Genomic DNA, 18,677 nt, shown 5'->3' on the forward strand with positions numbered 1-18,677 from the left:
TTGTACTGAAATTAGTTTTACAAAAATTATCGGGAATGTCTTTTTGTTAAACTTTACATCAGAGGTTCTAACTTAATGATACTTTTGAATCAAAGACAAAGTTATAAAAAACCTTTTTACTTCCAGTGGACACTTGTTCTACTTTTTCGAAATTTTATTTGACATAAAATAGAATGTCTAATTTTTACAAATAATTTTCACCGACCTTCATATAACATTAGACAATGACAGATGTGTACATAGGTCATAGACCAACAATTTAGTTCGGCACTATGAAAGTAGGAAAAATTTCTTGGAGCCCAGTCAGTACACCGGGCGGCTCCTGGTTTACTGTGGGTATCAATGTTATACAAATACTCTCAGCTTGTGAAAATAATTCGACGATTGATAGGATCGACATTTAGGAAAATATTTGTAATTAGATCTAAGATTTTCGCGAGTATTGATTTAAATGAAACTAGTATTATTCGGATTTACTACGCGGATTTTATTATTTAAAAACTACATAATCCCGACGTTTCGGTTACTTTGCAGCAACCGTGATCACGGGCAGACACCTCGTCCTTAAATAATAAAATCCGCGTAGTAAATCCGAATAATACTAGTTTCATTTATTTGTAATTATTTATTTTGTATATATAATGCAATATTTAACTTTTGAGGGCGCAGTTCTATTTTCTTCTATTTTTTTTTATACGATTCTAAGTTTCTTTGTCAACCATTTACTTAAGCTTAAATTATTTAATACGATACATCTTACCAATATATTAGATATATATACGTTTGTTTGTGTGACGTACCTACTTAAATAATTTATATTGTTTGTAGGAGGTCAGTGAATACAATTCGCCGTGGCTGTGAGAGTAATTAAGAATGACCAGTATTGTTAATTTTAATAATATTATTATTACAATAGGGATGTATGTTTCACTATAGAGTTGTATATAAAATTAGACAGATGTTAGATAGGATATTGTTTTAAGAATAGCAAAGCAGAAGATTTTTGTACAAAAGCTGGAGAGTGACGTATTGAAAATATTATGCATTACGAAAATATTAAATTATCTTTGTACCCTGTAGCTACTAAGGTGTTCACCATCTCAAAAAATAAATGGTTTTATGGTTACATTAAACCAAAATTTATCTGAATAACATTTCTGAATCACCAAAAGATTACAACGTAAATAAAGCAGAATGGATGACAGACTGCTAAAGCCTTATGTTTAGAGGTATACCCTCGTGTCTGTTAAAAAATTCAACCGTGACCTTCAGCAGAGTTAACGGCGACTGATTATCTATTTCATGATTTTCGAAATTTTCATAATACGTTTTAAAACATAAATCTCTAATGGACGGATATATAAACTTTTTAACCGACTTAAAAGAAAAATTTAATAGGTACACTTAAAATATTTTTTTTATATACTTTCCTTTTTGTTTGTGTTTTTAAATGAAATTAAAATGAACACTAATACTTTGTAAAAATAAAAAAAAAATCCGTTTGATTTTTAAACCCCAAAAAATATGGAAATACAAATTTTTAAAGTGTAACATGTTCTCAATAAAATTACTTTCTTTAGGCTGGTTATCAAATTAACTCCTGATAGCGTCCTTAATTTCTGTAGAAGTGGTCTCACAAAATTGCCAGGAGTTTACACAGTCAAACAAGACACATAATCATTTCCAGTTTTACATTCAAATAGGTACCAACGTTGACACTACCATGAGCGCATATTTGTCGAATGATAAATTGGTAAATCTGTATTTGGTCTGACAATGTATGATGTCTAATTAATGACTACAGGTCCCAGAAGTATTTCACAAAATTAGGGTTATAATTGTCTTGTAGATAATTTTGAATAAAAAAAAGTTTAGCCTTTTTAGCTTTTTCGTTTAATGAGTGTGGTACTCAGATAGCTTGTAGCTACTGTTATTAGCATCTAGTAACTGTCTCCGGAATTGCAATAACCTCAAACTTTGCGCTTTATTATTTAATAAGTCTTTTTAGATAAATTAACATACGCCACATTTTCTTAGTTTTAGATATTTTAACCTCGGACTTCTGTACACCGTGTTCCAAAAGTACTTGTCTGCTTTAATTAGTTACTATGTCTCAGTCGCTACGATTTACTCTTTACTTGATTTTTGTTTTCCAAAAAATTCTCATACCAATTTCGTAATCATTTTTTGTATTCTAAATTATTTCCCCAAATATATTAACTACTTTTTCTTAAACTAAAACTCATCAAAAATGTATTTATCAAAAGTCCAAATTCATTTAACGTTTTAATTAAATTTAAAAGTTAATAAATTTATTTATCCATTTTCTCAGATTGTGATTTTGTTGTAGAAAGGTCTATGGTTTTTAGGTATAACGTTCTGTTAAAACGTCACTTTATAATTTGATAACATTGTTACATTTTGAATTATAAACGTCAAAACAAAACAAACGAAATTAATTGAGTAAAGTAGTAAGTATATATTCAACAACGTTATCTAGTATGTGCAACCTTATGTTGATAACACAACATAGGCTAATATTTTAATGTTTGACCAGCTATTACATAATTCGTAACTTTAACTTCATTTGCCTCTAATTACTCTCGGTTTTAACAGTTAATTATTGTAAAATGTTTAAAGTGCGTTGTTAAATAATTGAAAATTTATATTCTATGTTTTATTTTACTAGAATATGTATTGTTTAAATAACTGTTGATATTACAGGGTCTCGTAGGTTTAGTAACAGGAGGCGCCTCGGGACTCGGCAGGGGAACCGCTGAACATTTGGTAAAGCATGGAGGGAGGGTCGTTATTTGTGACCTCCCAAATAGTAAGGGCCGTGAGACAGCAAAACAGCTTGCAGGAAATGCTGCTTTTGTGCCAGTTGATGTTCGTTTATTATATTATTTTAATGGGTTATTAGAATGAGTGTAATTGTTTGTTTGATTACTTCAATATTTAGCATAGTACTATGCTAATTAAAAATAACAATTTTTTTTTTGCAGGTTACATCAGAGGAGGATGTAAAAAATGCTCTACAGACAACGGTTGATAAGTTCGGGAGATTGGATGTGGTAGTCAACTGTGCAGGTATTATTACTGCTAGCAGAGTATACAATGTCAAGAAAGATCAGCCGTTTGACCTAAAGGCTTTCCAAAGGACAATTGATGTTAGTTATCAAGTTTTGATATCATATTACATAGCAATGCTTTATGCCACAAGGCAAAGTTTTAAGTATTTTTTTATTTATCACATAATATGTAAATTAAATGAAATTAATTTATTTAAGGTGAATTTAATTGGAACATTCAATGTAATCCGTCTGGCAGTTGGTTTGATTTCTAAAAATGCTCCGGATGGGGACGGACAGCGGGGTGTTATTATTAATACTGCCAGTATCGCAGCTTTTGATGGACAAGTAAGAACGTTATATATTTATAAATTTTTTATACAATTTATGCTAAATGTATATATGTTGCAGATAGGCCAAGCAGCTTATTCAGCGTCTAAGGCTGGTATTGTAGGGATGACGCTACCCATCGCTCGGGATCTAGCAAAACAAGGAATCAGAGTTGTAACCATCGCACCGGGTATGTCCATTATTTAACAATATTCATCTACTTTACAATGAACATGCAGGTCATTGGAGGTCTAAGGTTAATCATATTCAAATTACCTTTGTTTCGCTTAAGTCTTTGAATAATTTTCATTTATCATTAAATATTCTCTGTTAACCATTAACATTTCATATTTTTTCGGTTCCAGGTATGTTCCGGACACCACTAGTGGATGCAATGCCAGAAAAGGTTCTTCGTGAGTTGGAAGCAGGTGTACCTTTTCCCTCACGGTGCGGTCAGCCCCACGAGTTCGCTCTCTTGGTGCAAAGCATCATCACAAATCCCATGCTCAATGGCGAGACCATACGGATAGATGGCGCTTTAAGGATGCAGTAGAGCACTTACAAAAATTTTATTTTAGAACTATCAGTGAATTTTTTTAATGAGCTCGTTATATATTCATGATCTTAACGACCTGCGGGTTATCGCTTATCGTCACACGTCAATCCATTTAGTGACGTATTTCGGCAGCCATAGAGTCCATAATCAACAAACTGACATTAAACAAGTCACTAATAAAGACTGTAATGTTGTGAAACAGACATTATTTTTTTTTAACTAACCCAAGCCGTATTCATGTTGACATTGACATGTGTTATGTCTGTCTGTTGGCGGTTGTAAAGCAAACAACAGGTTAAACGAAAATATTATTTATTTCTACAATAACGGCCGGCAACATTTCGCTACCGGCGCTTACGTGCGTCTCACAAAAAAAATAAATATACTGACGAAGTACGAGTCCCTTGACATCGTCACATACATGTCTAGGTGGCCTACAGTAGATCGTTGTCCTTAAACATTCAAACTTAATGTGACATTATTTTAAATAAAACGGCCAGTAAAAATAAGTTATTAGCCTGTAGCGACAACAATATTTATTATTTTTTAATGTACAAAAGACATGTGAGGTAATTATAACACGGCACAACGCTGTTGCTGTAAATATTGAGAATATATACACATATATATATGAAATAAAACACTCCACCGTTAACTGAACTCGTAAAAAATACATCCATTTACACAATATTAGGATCGCGTTAAGTTATAGTTATAAAAAGAGAAAAAAGAAAAGAATATGTTTCACTATACAATTGTAGCAATTACACGCAATAGTAACAGATGATGTAATAATGTCCGTTGGTTATGCAAACGATACACAAAACTATCATCATATGCTGTTTGTTCAGTTAATATTGGAGCTGGGCGACTGTGGTCGACGCTAACTATCATCCGGGGCACTTATTTAACAACTATAACTTATAATATTAATATAATAAAGGTGGTCACTGGACCGTGATGCGAGGGACGAGTTCCGATTTACGAATGAGAGAGCCCGATGGTCTCAGCGGACGTCCGGCTTTTCGTTCGTCACCTATCACCTAACCGCCGCCTTACAAAACAGTTAAACATAAATACTCATATAACATAACAAGTGTCCGATGAATTGATAAGTTTTTTTTTTTTTTTAATATAAAATGCGACATCGCATCGCTCACTGCCAGCCCCGTTCATTAAAATTCAACAATAATCAGTTAAGATTGTGTGAAGACTCTTTTATTATAACCTCACCCTACCTATATTTACAATTACATAATATAATACATCTAACACGACTCGCGAAATAAAGTTAGGTGCAACAGAATCGCTTAGGTACTTAAAATTTACAATTAAAACGAACACGGACCCCGGCCCGTTCGTTCGTACCAATTTACATATATATATATATATATATATACATATAAAATATATATATACATATATATATATATATTTAACTAACACATCATTAACTTAAATCGAGAGAATACTATACACAGACTAAAATAAACAATGTCGACTGAGATTAAATCTAAACTTACATTTAATGAACAACAAAGTGGTTAAATTACAAAATTTGTAACGCGCTCGTCATATTCGTAAGCGTTAGTTTTAGCGTTATTCTGGAATGTGTGTGACGCATACAAACTGACATTTAAGTATGGGAACGCCTGCTGTATGAACTACCGATCGTTTGGACGTCCTATGTGCTAGTGACAATGTTGGAGGGAGGCGTGAGATGTTAGAGAACGTATTCCAGTTAATATAACAACCCCACTACGCCCACTACAGCATCCCCAACATTAAAACCGAGAACAACACCCAGCGCGAACCTTACCACTTTAAAAATACTTATAAATTTTTATTCATAAATATATATTTTGTTTTTCAATTACTTAATTCATATCTTAATTAGATACAACATAACATTTATTCTAACAAACTAATCTTAAATTTTAGAAAATAGTTACATTTAAGCATACGTCGATACATATATAAGTATATAGTGTTAAATAAATAGTATCGTGTTTCGTGGTGAAGCGAGCAACGGAGCTAACGATAGCTATCGATTTCGAAAAGAATTTACAATCAACTCGGATACATTGAAAGCTGTTATTGTCTCTATTTTGTGGACAGATAATAAATGAGATCCACAAAAGAAAAAAAAAACTCATTAATGGCACACGATTACATCATACATATGTATATATACATAAAATACTAAATATATTAAAATGATTATATTAATGATAATGGTAAAACGTACATCACTACATGCATGCTTCATCCGCTAATGCAGCAAATAATATCGTTCACATAAAATACTGTTATACATAAATAATATAAATCACTTAAAATATATACACATAATATATATAAATACTGAGATAAAAAATAATAATAATGGTAACAAACTAATACCTGAGTATAAAAATTATCATATACATATATATACTTCTTTTATTGTTTAATTTCGAAAAAAAAAATTGTTATACTCTGAGAAATCCACTCGTGTGTCATGGGTGGTGTAACAAAAATTTATAGAACCGTTTTGAAAATATAGAAATGACTATAAAATTGGTCACAAAATGTAATCCTGCCCTAAAAACGGACAAATATAACACACACAGCCTAAATGTAACTAACTATTCCATATCATCACAGATCAGCTTTGCATTCAATAAAACGTCTAAAGCCATGTGAAGCTGCGTGCGTTGTTTGTCCGCGACAAGTATACTGTGCAGGTGATAGTGATAACTGACGTGAGCGCACCGTCCCAGACACAGCTTCACTGTATACAACGAATCACATTATCTATACTTCCAATACAAGACTATAGTCGAAGCACGCAATCACTGATATATTTATGATACACTCATATAAACGAAGATGACGGTAGGGTCTAATTTTCTTATAAAAACCATAAACCAGGAACAGTACCACCAAGTTCTAGAAGCGTCCATATCAGAGCGGTTAGTCATTTGGTATATCGACGGTCAGCCATATACGCACCGGAGTAGACTAAATTTAAAAAATGTTGTATCCAAATAAAGGTGATTTAATTTTTAAAATTAGTATTCACTGGACGGTTTTACAGAATTAATAAAAAAAAAAAAAAAAACAATAAAACATGAACTCACGCCATAAGCTGATTACGAGCCTACATTACATTAAGAAATAATAATAACTCACAAACTACATGTACTTAATCGTTGAAGCGAAATACATTACAGGCGCACTTGGTGCAATGTATAACTATTATAATTATATATAACAATATAACATACAATCACTTGTCCCACAACGAACAGAGCCATCTAGTGACACAAAACTTAAGTTTTTATTCAATATCAAGCAAATTGTACATTTCACCCCCCCCTCTCCTAACACCCTCCCACCGCCCGCATTGCTCTTACAAACTGTCTTAATGTTATATATATTTATATATATATATATATATATATAGATGGATATATATATATGTATAATAAGAAAAACAAAAATAGAACGTTCTCAAATCAGATTTGCAACGCATATGTACGCAGGTATCACACAATGACAACACTATGTTACAATATAATTTTAATACAATATGTATAACCGTCTCCACAAGTTGATCAATATAATTAAATACGTAAACTACTATAATTATATTTTTTTTATATTTTTATGTTAGAAAAATACGAAATAATGTACTTTCAGTTAACATATTATATATGTTAATAAAGAACAATATGATTTATAAAAATACATCGTCCTCTCCGGCCATAGACCTGTAGACGCTAGTACCCATATTTATTAAAAATCTATGATTTTTAAGGCTTCTCGCGAAATATTTTTTTTTTTTACATAATTACATTATAAGTAGCATAAATCACTGTTAAATTCTATATATAGTTATATTTACAGAAATTTTATTAATTATTTGTACTGGTACGGCCGATAAAATCAATAAAGATAATTTTTTTTTTTAATTATTTTTCATATATAACATTTAGATAAACATTTTAAATGGAACAACTGTAAAATTTTAACGTGATCATGTAGTGCTTAATTTTCTTACATCATAGTGATATACATAGAAGGATTTAATATTCAAATATCAACTTTAATAAAAATCTAAAATTTTTTTCTCAGCCCATTAACTACAATAAACACGCGGGCACACATCCCGCCTGTACATAAGTAACCCATACACATAATACACTAGACATATAATGGTCATATACACTAACGAATAACCTTTCCACATTTTCATTATAAAATCACAGACGCTTTCCTAAAATATGTATTGTTATATATTTATATATATATTTAGAACGCCACTCATTAATTTACGACATACTATTTAATTCTAACACTTAATAAATTTAAAACATCATGATGTGGTAATAGTGCTCAATAAATTAATGGTAGCAACACAGACGGTTTACATGTACTGTTATATATATATAAATATACGTATATATATATAGATATATATACTGTATTTATTTTACATAGATTATGGTGATAAACGAACGTATTGGGACTAGGCGTCTCAAGACGCTAAATAACTTATTAATCACACACCAATTTATTATCTAACACTATATAAGTAATGTATTGTAATGATAATCCCCTCAGATATCATCTCAGACGCCGGCATTCACAGCTACGTTTCAAACTTCATTATTTCAGGATCTGTAATAATATATACAATATTAATTATTACATATATATATAAATATATATATATATATATATATAAAATATTACTCAATACATATTATATACCGTCACCATATAGTGTTAATTATAAAATACAGTAATGCTTTCTATCTACAAATGACAGATTAGATTTTCTTTGGTGCAAAACTAAACGATTAAGCCGCATTGCATATTATGTCTTATACACATGGCATAGAGTTGATTATTCCTTGACCGATTCGGTGCTGAGTGAACAAAGTGCACTGTGAGTACTACAACGCTTACACTATATAGGAGATTGCGGCTCAATCGTTTCGTTTGGCAGGAAACCGCACCTGATGAACACCAATTAAAATAATGTCCATTTAGCTGATATAAATAATTCTAATTGCTCACATCAAGCGATGTTAATATATATATACTCATATGTCATACTATAAAACGATCCGCCTAACACATAACGTCCAGGAAAGTTATATATATATGCATACTACTAACATTTCCCCTACCGACGTTTTAACTAATATATGTATAACTAAAAACGGCTTGCATGCAAAAAATTATATTGAGATATAGAAATATATATGTGTAATTACATAAATAAATAATGGTATAAATGTGACAACATTATTTACTATAATCCGTTATTAGTGAAGCTGATGTTCAGAGTTGCCAGCTACAAAAAAAATGATAATTCACGAAAAATATAGAGCTGGCAACTCTTTTGTTATATATTATTATGATATATATTATATATATATAACGTACAATCTGTCTAGGGTCGACGTGTGCTCCGAGCTGCGGTTAACCATTTCGGCGACATTGGGCCTAGAATAAGACATCGACATATTCACACCGTATAGTACATAACATATACATAATGTATACCACAGCTAACACACGAGTAACATATAGCGAATGATAGTTAACGTGTTTTACAGAGCGTGAACTATTAAGTCGGTGTTGTAACACACCACAGATAATATTATTTTTAATTATAATATCGCAGCTTATTATTTTTTTTTTTTATTCTAATTAATGATTGTATTTTTTTTTTTTTTTATAATTAATATACTATATTTCGTTGAGCTTTATAGATTTTTGTATATGTTAGTATATTGCTTAAACGCTTTACATATCTTCCTAACTATCTTTGTAATTTATATTTTGATTTCACTAACATGTTATAATATATAACGCAATGACGTTTTATAGTACTGTCCTATTTATGTATTTAGCATAGCAACATGTAATCGGTGGTGTGATATGTGGTATATAATATATATGTATTATATATATTTATATATCTTACTTGCGCTTAGCGTGTAGCATTTCCATGAGTAATGTTTGCATTGGCGCTTGTCCGGCGCAATGTCTCTGATAAAGGTATTCCTCGCCGCGTGCAGCCAGAGCGTGTATTTCAGGGACAACCATCACTAATTTGCCGAATTTATCCTGTAATTAACATTATTATAATTGTTATTAATTATATAACGATATATATAAAATAGATTAGATATAGATAGTTCATCATAAATTTAAACTATTCAAAGTAACTGAACTTTCTATTATTATTTGTAACGCGACCCGAATACTTCACGAACGTAAATGTCAACGGAATCGTGAAGTAATCGTCGTGCTGTCTAATAGTCAATAGCTGTTACTGATCGGAGTAAGGTCCCCGTGTTGTATGTCTGTTTGTATGTAACTATATCATTACCGTTATCCCGGGATAGCATGTCAGCGTGTAGTCGAGCAGGGCCGCCTGCACCGTGTGATAGCCGTCCCTCACACACTTCACGTTCCCAATACCCCTCACCTCTGAAACCCGACAGTACTCTTCAAACAACACAACATTGTACACTATGTATCACATAAATAGGGTGGCAAGAATAGTTACATATGCATATGAAAATGACCTTCGCATAGCATATAATAAATGATGCATAATACTAACCGGGATTAAGCAGTAGAAGGAATTTGACGCAGATGTAGTCGGACACATCGAACTTGAGGTCGCTAAGTTTGTTCTGGAGCTCGTTGAAGTGATCAGCTAGTGATGGGACACCGAGCAATCCGAGACACAGCAGGTCGAACTTCTGGCCGTTGTGAAGCGTCGTCTCATCCGGCAGACCGTTGTGCATCCGCTGATGCAGGTGGTCCAGCACTAGCATCACCGACCACGAATTCTGCAGTAACTTCATCTGATCGTCTACCTATAACAATATATTAAGACATTGCACAACACGTATATCGTGAACATTAATCGTGTCAGAGCGCTGGGATCTATCTTGTTTCTAGTATCGAAGTGAACGGAACATAAAAAAGTTCGCTCAGGCTTGTTAGTACTACGTAAGCCACATCAGAATCCATACACAGCGATACCAGACTGTATTCATAACGAGGGGGGACATATGACGGCGAGTGTACCATGCGGAGGGAGCATCATACCTCGAATCTGCCGCGCCGTTTTCATTACGCGCGAGCTGTATCAGTGAATATAAATGCTCGTGCCAATTACATTAACAATTTCTGTGTTATCTCGAGCCGAACCACTATCTGACAAGTCGGAGCCGATGTTGGCGTCACTCGTTCCGTGACCCACATAAGTCGCTTGTTGCATTAGAATACACGGGGCGTGCGAGCGAAATTCACAGTTTACGAAATATAACAAATGTATTCTAGAGCTATGGTCTATTGCTGGGTTGCTCAACGATGAATGAAACTGGGCTCACAGAACTATAGTTATTACGAAACTTTACGATGATTAGATAACATTAAATTATATACGAGAATCGATTTTATTTATCGGATGTATAGTAGAAACAGATCAATGTTTGTGTACGTTGTACGAGACGCGACGTAGCTATGAAGACGGCGCTTTATGATTAGCGCGTATTAATAAACGTCCGGCTGTATGATAGTGAACACCGTCGTTAGTTTTCCCTTGGCCGGACTCGGTAGACGATACTCGCCTAGTAGTATGTGGGTCAAAGTCGCATCAATCAAACCGCGCGACAGATAACATTGGTATCGTATCAATATGCCACAAATCCATCCACATAAATACACAATCTTGATTTAAATTTTATTTACGGACGTTTTTGTTATGATGATCGAATGTAAACATTTTTGCCATGTAATATTTTTATTTAAATTCATAAAACCTTTTTGTCAGCGTTTTTTTTTTTTAAATGTACAACTGACGTTCTGTTTCAGAAATTAATATTTAAAAAATAAAAACCAATAAAAACAATCGACACACAAGTTCATAGTCTATGGCACGGCCGACGGTGAATAGTTATAGAGTATTATGTAAGAGAAAGCAAGACGTAACTAGTTACGTTAGCGGTTACGCGGGTAAAAAGTGCTTTCTCGCGGCAACTCGGCCACGGGCAATGTGTCAAGTGCGGCAAGGAAAGTACAGCGTTGCCGTCCCGAACGCTTACAACACATCCGTCTGGAGAAAGCGTAGGTCATCAACATCACGCGTCTATCCCGCCGAGTACGGTAGGGAACGGGCCGAAACATATCTATAATGGGATTGGAATCGGAATTATCGTCGTTTCGTATATTTTTCTTCGGTAGTGATAAAACGCGAGATTCATGTACACGTTTCGTTGGCCGGCCTAATTCCGAGAATGGGTCGTAAACAAGTCGCGTCATTTGGAACAAATGAAAATTGCTAGTTGTGGTGTGGAAGTTGTCTGACGGAGCGAGACGGCGGGATGCGCGGTGCGGCAACGTCGCAAAACCACGTGACTGGCTGCGACTCTTGCGTAAGCGTACGACAACAACGTCGCCAGGCAGCACATATTACATTTACCCCCGGCGAGACCTATATTGTTATTGGAACCAATAAACTATCGATACGACTTCTACTATCTCATTAACGTGTCGCGTTATGGTCGTACGAGGCTTTGAAGGTAAGTAAACCTCGAAATGGGGCAGCGGTCTTTATAGTGGAACGAAAACGGCAGCAGTGGGCAGAATGCTTGTCGTGGGAACTTGACCCAGTTGGTTAAAGGGGGCGCGGGTGGGTCGACTTATCGATTGCCACTAACACCGCACCGTCTGATGCGTCACACGCGCCTCTACTTACCATCCACATGGCACACACTCCATATGTATTATATATTAGATAATAATTATAATTCGCGTCGCCATTGACATATAGCATTCAAATCAATGATATCTCAATGGTATATATACAATGAAATCGCAGAGCAATATTCGCAACATTCGCCAGCAGTTCGGTGTACACCTCGGAAAGGGTTCAAGGATCGGGGACAGGATTTACATACTTATCTGGAAATTCACCTTTAGATACTTAAAGAACACGGTGTTTCTCGCCCAATCCACTTGAGAGAACAAGTTTTGGTCCAGCACTTTGCACATTAACTCGAACAGATCCACTTCACACTGATTGTAGGTTTGGCTCTGCAAGAGTCCGAACAGTGAATTTTGCCACTCCCTGTCGTCGATGGTCTGAACGAATTCTCGTATCATGGGCGACACTCGCAGTGTTTCCGTGCTGGTGGGCTCGGCCGTGCTGGAGGGCGTGGCGGCCGTGGTGGCGGGCGCGTCGAACGCGAACGCGTCTGGGGACGCCGAGTGAGGAGAGTGAGTCTCCCACTTGTCGTGTGCAGGAGGAGGCGGAGGCTGGGCGGCCTGCGGCTGAGCGGCCAGCAAAGCCGGCCCAGGCGACGACTCGGGCGATGACGTCAGCGACGACACCTGCGGTATCTGTATTTCCTGTTTGACTGGCACAGACGCGTAGGGTGAATTAAAACCGAGCACGATCCCGCTGTCACCGAGCGATCCCCGCAGCGTTTGAACAGCGATTTGCCTTTGTCTCATCATTTGCAGTTTCCTGGCGCGGTCGCGTTTGTACATGGGGCCGAACTTATTACGTCCGCCACGCATGCGATCCGCACGTACGGCTGGAACAAGAGACGACATGACTTTTAAATTACTTACTAGAACAAATCATAAAATTATTCACAGATATTGAATTCTTAATATTACTATATCATATTAAGCCTTGGATAACAGACATCCAGACGTGGCAGACGGGTTTACATAAAAAAAAATGTTATCTATAAATATTATATAAACATCCGAAGTGGTTAAATGCTGGATGGAAGGGATATAAATGTTATCAGGTCTAACGTGATAAAATGCCGACGCGAGGTATGGCCCGTGTGAGAACGGATTCCTTTCATTGATTATTATTGTACGCTGTTCAATAAATATTTTATAACGTAGGCTTGAAATTTAGGACAGCGGCCTTACGACGCACACACTCAAGCGCTCTTTACTGTTCTGGCTGAATTCCAAATTTTAAGCGAGAGTTCCTTGCGATAGCAGCAATTTATGTTCGTACAGATTTTTAGTCGGCAACGAATATAAGACTATTGGAATACTGAGCCATATTGAAGGAACGAAGTTTCGCTTTAACATTTATTGATAAAAAGCTATGCAGATTTACTTTAGTGAGATTATAATAAATGTTGTATATAATCAAAGGTTTCATTGAGATAAGAATTAAACTGGCAACCCGGTAACATAATCTACTGGAGCGATATACAACTTATCAAGGAATCGTATCATCGAAAAAGCGGATAACAAATCCAGAGTACTAAGAACTAGATTGTTAACTGTAAGTAAACATGTGAACGAGGAACGGAAAAGGGTCTTTCAGTAAATTGTGAGTCGCCCAACCGTCGAGTTAAAAATAACAACCAGTTTTTAATGTAGCCAACGGCTCAGTGCGATAAGGATGCAGTTATGGGGCACGTGGAACATCTAAATGAGACAAACTGTGGAACGGATTTAAGTGCTGTTAGCGATGGCGCGGGATTCGCACTGCTGAATGTTTTCATGAAAGCATTTATGTTACTGAAGCTAATGGACTTCTGATGGATGGTTTACGGTTTAATGGCACCACTACTATAATTGCTTTTCTGTCATATTTTTGTACAGCTTTGAAATTGTTTACGCACATATATTTTATATTTGAGACTTTACATAGTTATTTTTAGGGTTCTCTTAATAAAATTTACGATACAGCCAAACTAATTAAAAATACGTTGATTATTTTTTTCTCGTAATAACATCACGATTTAACAAGACATGCAAACAAATCATATTTAAGATATTGATAGATTATAGTGTTTTATAAGTAATAGTTAAATGACATATAATTTATCATTCAACCAAACTCTTTAACCGGATACTGTGACTAAGGTAGGTGTTATGACTAACTATATAATATCCTGATACATATAGCTCGGTATATTAAATGTGAATGTTTAAAAGTTTCCGTACGGCTATTTTTTTTTTTTATTTGCTACAGCAATTCCAATTCACGTTTCAATTCCAATCGCCGTGTCTCCGAAGTCTGAGATAAAGGAACGAATATATATCTATCAACGAGCGTATAATACAAATATAATAATAGTTGGGGACCATTAAAATCGGTATTAGGAACAGTTAAGACTTTAATCATCTAATGTTATTATAATAAGCACGCGATAGTAGCCGATAATAACGTAACGAGGCCAGCCGTTTATTACATGACCAAACTAGATCAAGGTCAAGGTCATTCTTACAAATCAAAAAACATGCGGCACTATGACAAACAAGCAGGAGGCCAAAATAGATGCTCGAGAGAGTAGAGCTAATATCCTACAGCCGTTCAGATCTATGACCCACTTGCGCGAGATGGGTCAAGGTCGATATGAGTGAAGGATTTGTCAAGACTGCACCACGAAATGAACGCTCTTGAAGTGACCTATGTAAGTTTAACTGACCGTTTATAAGTCGTAATTGTTAATGGTTTTGAGATCTCGCTACAAGAGCGAGGGCCTTCAAATGGAGTAATCGTGTCATCGAGATAAAAAAACAGTAGTATTCCGAAAGGACGGGACGAGGTGGGGAACGCTCCTTGTGCCGACGAGTCAGTGAAACTTGGTCAAGGCTGAAGCGTCCACGCTCCCCTCCTCCTATTCCTCTCGCCCCTCCGCTCCCTTCCCCTCCTTGTACGGAAGGAGCCGAGCGGGGCCGAGCGGCAGCGAATGCTTCCCACCGAGGAACGCACGTACATGATCGCGGCCCTAGATAGCGGAGCGCTCACTCATTACACAACACCAGAGCCCCGAGATAAATCATCGCCGATCATCTACCGAACTGTGTCAAGATCTTATCCACGTATTTAAGACGACGTCTTTGATGAGAATCAAACTAGATTCTTATTTGACCCAGATTAATGAGTTCTGATTACGTAAGTGTCGTTCATAACACCAGATATATTGTTATAGAACCATTAGAGCTCGAAGTTTCCTTGGTGTCAAACATTAACGTTTCACATAGTAGATATAAAAAATGAACGGTTAAACTTCGGTATTGCGATCTGACTAAAGAAGTCCGTGAACTAAAATATGATAATTCCAAAATGGCGACGCCCCTAGGTCTGTCGTAATAATAAGACAGGTAATACCTAAAAAATAGAAAGGCCCGGTGTGCGAGGCCGCTGTCGAAACAACCGATTCGGGTCAAGGCAGCGCGCCGAAATAGTATGCTGGCGCGCGCGTTTTTATTATGATCTAACATCTGTCTCGAGCCGCTAGCGTCCGACACTACTGACATCGAATTACTGCTACGCCATGTTATTATATTATATTATACTTCTAACAGCAATAATCAAAAATAAACAGCGAAGCAAAAACCAATCGCTGATATGAAGATCGTAATCTTATTAGACTGTGGTTTCAACTGAATAAAGGAAAACACCAATAAGTCGCTCTAGAGATTTTTGAATCTGTTTCATGTTAGACGTTTAAAACGTTCAAAGCATGGGAACCACAGAACTTATTCAACGGTAATACAGTCATTGTAAGCGGTGACGTTATATAATGTAAGGTGGCACGATCAGGGGGGCGGCCAGCGGTCCGTGTAACAACCATCATTACATTATATTTGTTGTGCTGAATCAATTGATGATGTTAGCCAGTTTTTATTGACCTCCATTTAGATAACGCAAACAAAAATGTAAGTTTCTGAGCACATTAGATGCTGCGTCGATGGAACTAAGCGAGATTGTCTTGATCTTGTACCAGAAGATCAATGTTACAACAATTTGTCCGTTACATAAATTACTATCGAGCTCCGACGACGGAACACGTAGCTGTTGTAAAACATAAAAACATTCACCGTACCAACCATAAAATTATCAACATGACATTACTGGCGACGTAATTCATGCCAATCAACATTTTTGGGCTACATTCGTACGGCGCCGAATGTTAGTGTAGGTGTTAAATTTTTCCGCTCGCTCATCTAAGGAGCTGATGTATTTTATACGTGTTCAGGTCACATTTGGGTGGTGCATTGCGACAGGTCGACTGAGTCGTCTTATGAAACGACGCTTGCGCAGCTCACCCCACCCCACCGACGGCGCTCGTGACTCATGTCGAAACTTACTAGAAGCGAACGAATACCGCACACCCGGCTAACGCGTCGACGAGGGTTGCCCATCCTTTGTGAACCTTCCCTACACTTCCTTCCTAAATAAACAGCTTGGAAATCACTGAAGCACTGTTGTATTTACTTATTCCTAATTAAGCAGTTACGAATTATTACACGAGGATTTCTCAAGCCGTAGCTGGTTTTGAGTTCTTTGTATGTCAGTGGCTCAGATAAGTTTACGTAATTGAAGTATAATTTCTCAATGGCAATTTAAAATATTAAGTACGGAGTTGCAAGCAGAGAGAATATAATTATTGCTTTTTAGTGCTTCCTAAGCAGCTATACGGATCGTAATTAGGATGACCTTTGGGGTTTCGTTTGAAATGATAATGATTTATAGAAATATCTAAAAATAAATTAGCATTTTTAACACAGTAAGCTCAAATGATGTAATTCTAGTTCAAGGTTTATAAACACGAGAAATCACACAGAAAGAAATTGCTAGAATGCCGTTTTGAAAAAGACGTTGATGAGTTTGTAGAGAAATAACATTTTTTACTGTGGTGCGAGTGTTGAGAGGAGCGAAAGCGGAATCTACTGTGGTGCTGTTAATTCAGCACCGTAGTAGATTGCACAAGGCGCGGTTCAGGTCGGGCAAGCACTGAGCCTCTCGCAACAGCTATTGAGGTCGAGCGATTTGTGAGAATTGTGTCATCTTACATATGTTTTATTGCATTATTACATATATTTTGAATAATGCTCCAATTTTGAGAGACACACACAGAAGAATATTATTATTTAGTTGTTTTATTAAATGTATGGTGATTTTTTTATTATAGTCTTATAGTATAATTCATGTGTTTGTGTACATACGTTCGAGGAGTGGAATCAGTAGTCTAAATCTAACGAGAATTTTGTAATTTCAAACCTCCAGCCGTTACATTACCAGTAGGGCATTGCATTACAACTGAGCAACGATTTCAACATCGATTTAAAATAAAAGTATCGCTAAATTGTGCGAATGTCAATGTTCGAGCGTTGAATTTTATTAATAGCGAAATGATTCGTGACTGTATAGATTGTAAGTTACAGCAACTTTGAATACCATATTTGAATATTACGAAAATATATCTAAATAATTCAACTCTAGAAAAATAACACAATGGTTACTTTGACCGAAAATTTACATTAATTAAAAAAAAAAAAATGTTTATTTTTAGTGACGTTACAATACGATTTGGTAATTTACAAAGATTGCTGCTGCTGGTATTAAATTTAAGCAATCGAATGGATGACGTAATGTCGGTTAACTAGTAAGTAAGATAATACTATATTATAATAAATTAATTCAAAATAAATACGCGGAATGCTAGCTCACTATAAATAAACTTGCGAGAGTAGTTTAATGAGGAGTACATTGAATTTTCTACATTTAGATTTTGTTTTAATATATAATAAATACAAATCGAACGAACCAGAGGTCCGTTTGATATTAAATTAGTAACGGCAGATAATAATCAAATTTCCTCAACTCCCAGATAATTCAATCGTAAAATATTGGCACAGATGCATCCTGAAGG

General features: G+C 35.5%; 2 protein-coding genes and 1 long non-coding RNA gene across 6 annotated transcripts in view; 2 read left to right on the forward strand and 1 right to left on the reverse strand.

Annotated features, from left to right (window-relative positions):
* Positions 1-2,477: 2,477 nt before the first annotated feature.
* LOC116777552 (3-hydroxyacyl-CoA dehydrogenase type-2) lies at positions 2,478-4,160 on the forward strand. The gene is made up of 6 exons (XM_032671170.2): positions 2,478-2,639; positions 2,725-2,889; positions 3,006-3,170; positions 3,291-3,419; positions 3,483-3,591; positions 3,767-4,160. The coding sequence occupies exons 1-6, from the start codon at positions 2,631-2,633 to the stop codon at positions 3,952-3,954; spliced, it is 765 nt and encodes a 254-aa protein (XP_032527061.1). The 5' UTR covers positions 2,478-2,630; the 3' UTR covers positions 3,955-4,160.
* Positions 4,161-4,252: 92 nt separating this feature from the next.
* Positions 4,253-18,677, reverse strand: part of LOC116777749 (nuclear hormone receptor FTZ-F1) — a 47,300-nt gene continuing 32,875 nt past the window's right edge. For 2 of the 4 annotated variants that reach the window (XM_032671453.2, XM_032671452.2), the window contains 7 exons: positions 12,949-13,571; positions 10,586-10,844; positions 10,349-10,449; positions 9,941-10,083; positions 9,397-9,456; positions 8,914-8,963; positions 4,253-8,622 (listed from right to left, as the gene is read on the reverse strand). In XM_032671453.2, coding sequence (XP_032527344.2) covers positions 8,915-8,963; positions 9,397-9,456; positions 9,941-10,083; positions 10,349-10,449; positions 10,586-10,844; positions 12,949-13,571 — 1,235 coding nt within the window. In that variant the 3' untranslated portion in view covers positions 4,253-8,622; position 8,914. The remainder of the gene's footprint in view (positions 8,623-8,913; positions 8,964-9,396; positions 9,457-9,940; positions 10,084-10,348; positions 10,450-10,585; positions 10,845-12,948; positions 13,572-18,677) is intronic. The other 2 variants (XM_032671454.2, XM_032671455.2) reach the window with 2 other exon arrangements.
* LOC116777752 (uncharacterized) lies at positions 11,872-17,223 on the forward strand. The gene is made up of 2 exons (XR_004354078.2): positions 11,872-12,554; positions 17,001-17,223. It is a non-coding gene; the product is annotated as an uncharacterized LOC116777752 (long non-coding RNA).

The sequence above is a fragment of the Danaus plexippus genome, chromosome Z (genome assembly GCF_018135715.1).
Source record: "Danaus plexippus chromosome Z, MEX_DaPlex, whole genome shotgun sequence".
NCBI classification, from domain to species: domain Eukaryota; kingdom Metazoa; phylum Arthropoda; class Insecta; order Lepidoptera; family Nymphalidae; genus Danaus; species Danaus plexippus.

Excerpts from the sequence above, each read along its gene's own strand:
- LOC116777552 (XM_032671170.2), top strand. Across the intron at positions 2,890-3,005 it reads CTGCTTTTGTGCCAGTTGAT|GTTACATCAGAGGAGGATGT; the intron begins GTTCGTTTATTA and ends TTTTTTTTGCAG. Across the intron at positions 3,420-3,482 it reads TCGCAGCTTTTGATGGACAA|ATAGGCCAAGCAGCTTATTC; the intron begins GTAAGAACGTTA and ends TATATGTTGCAG.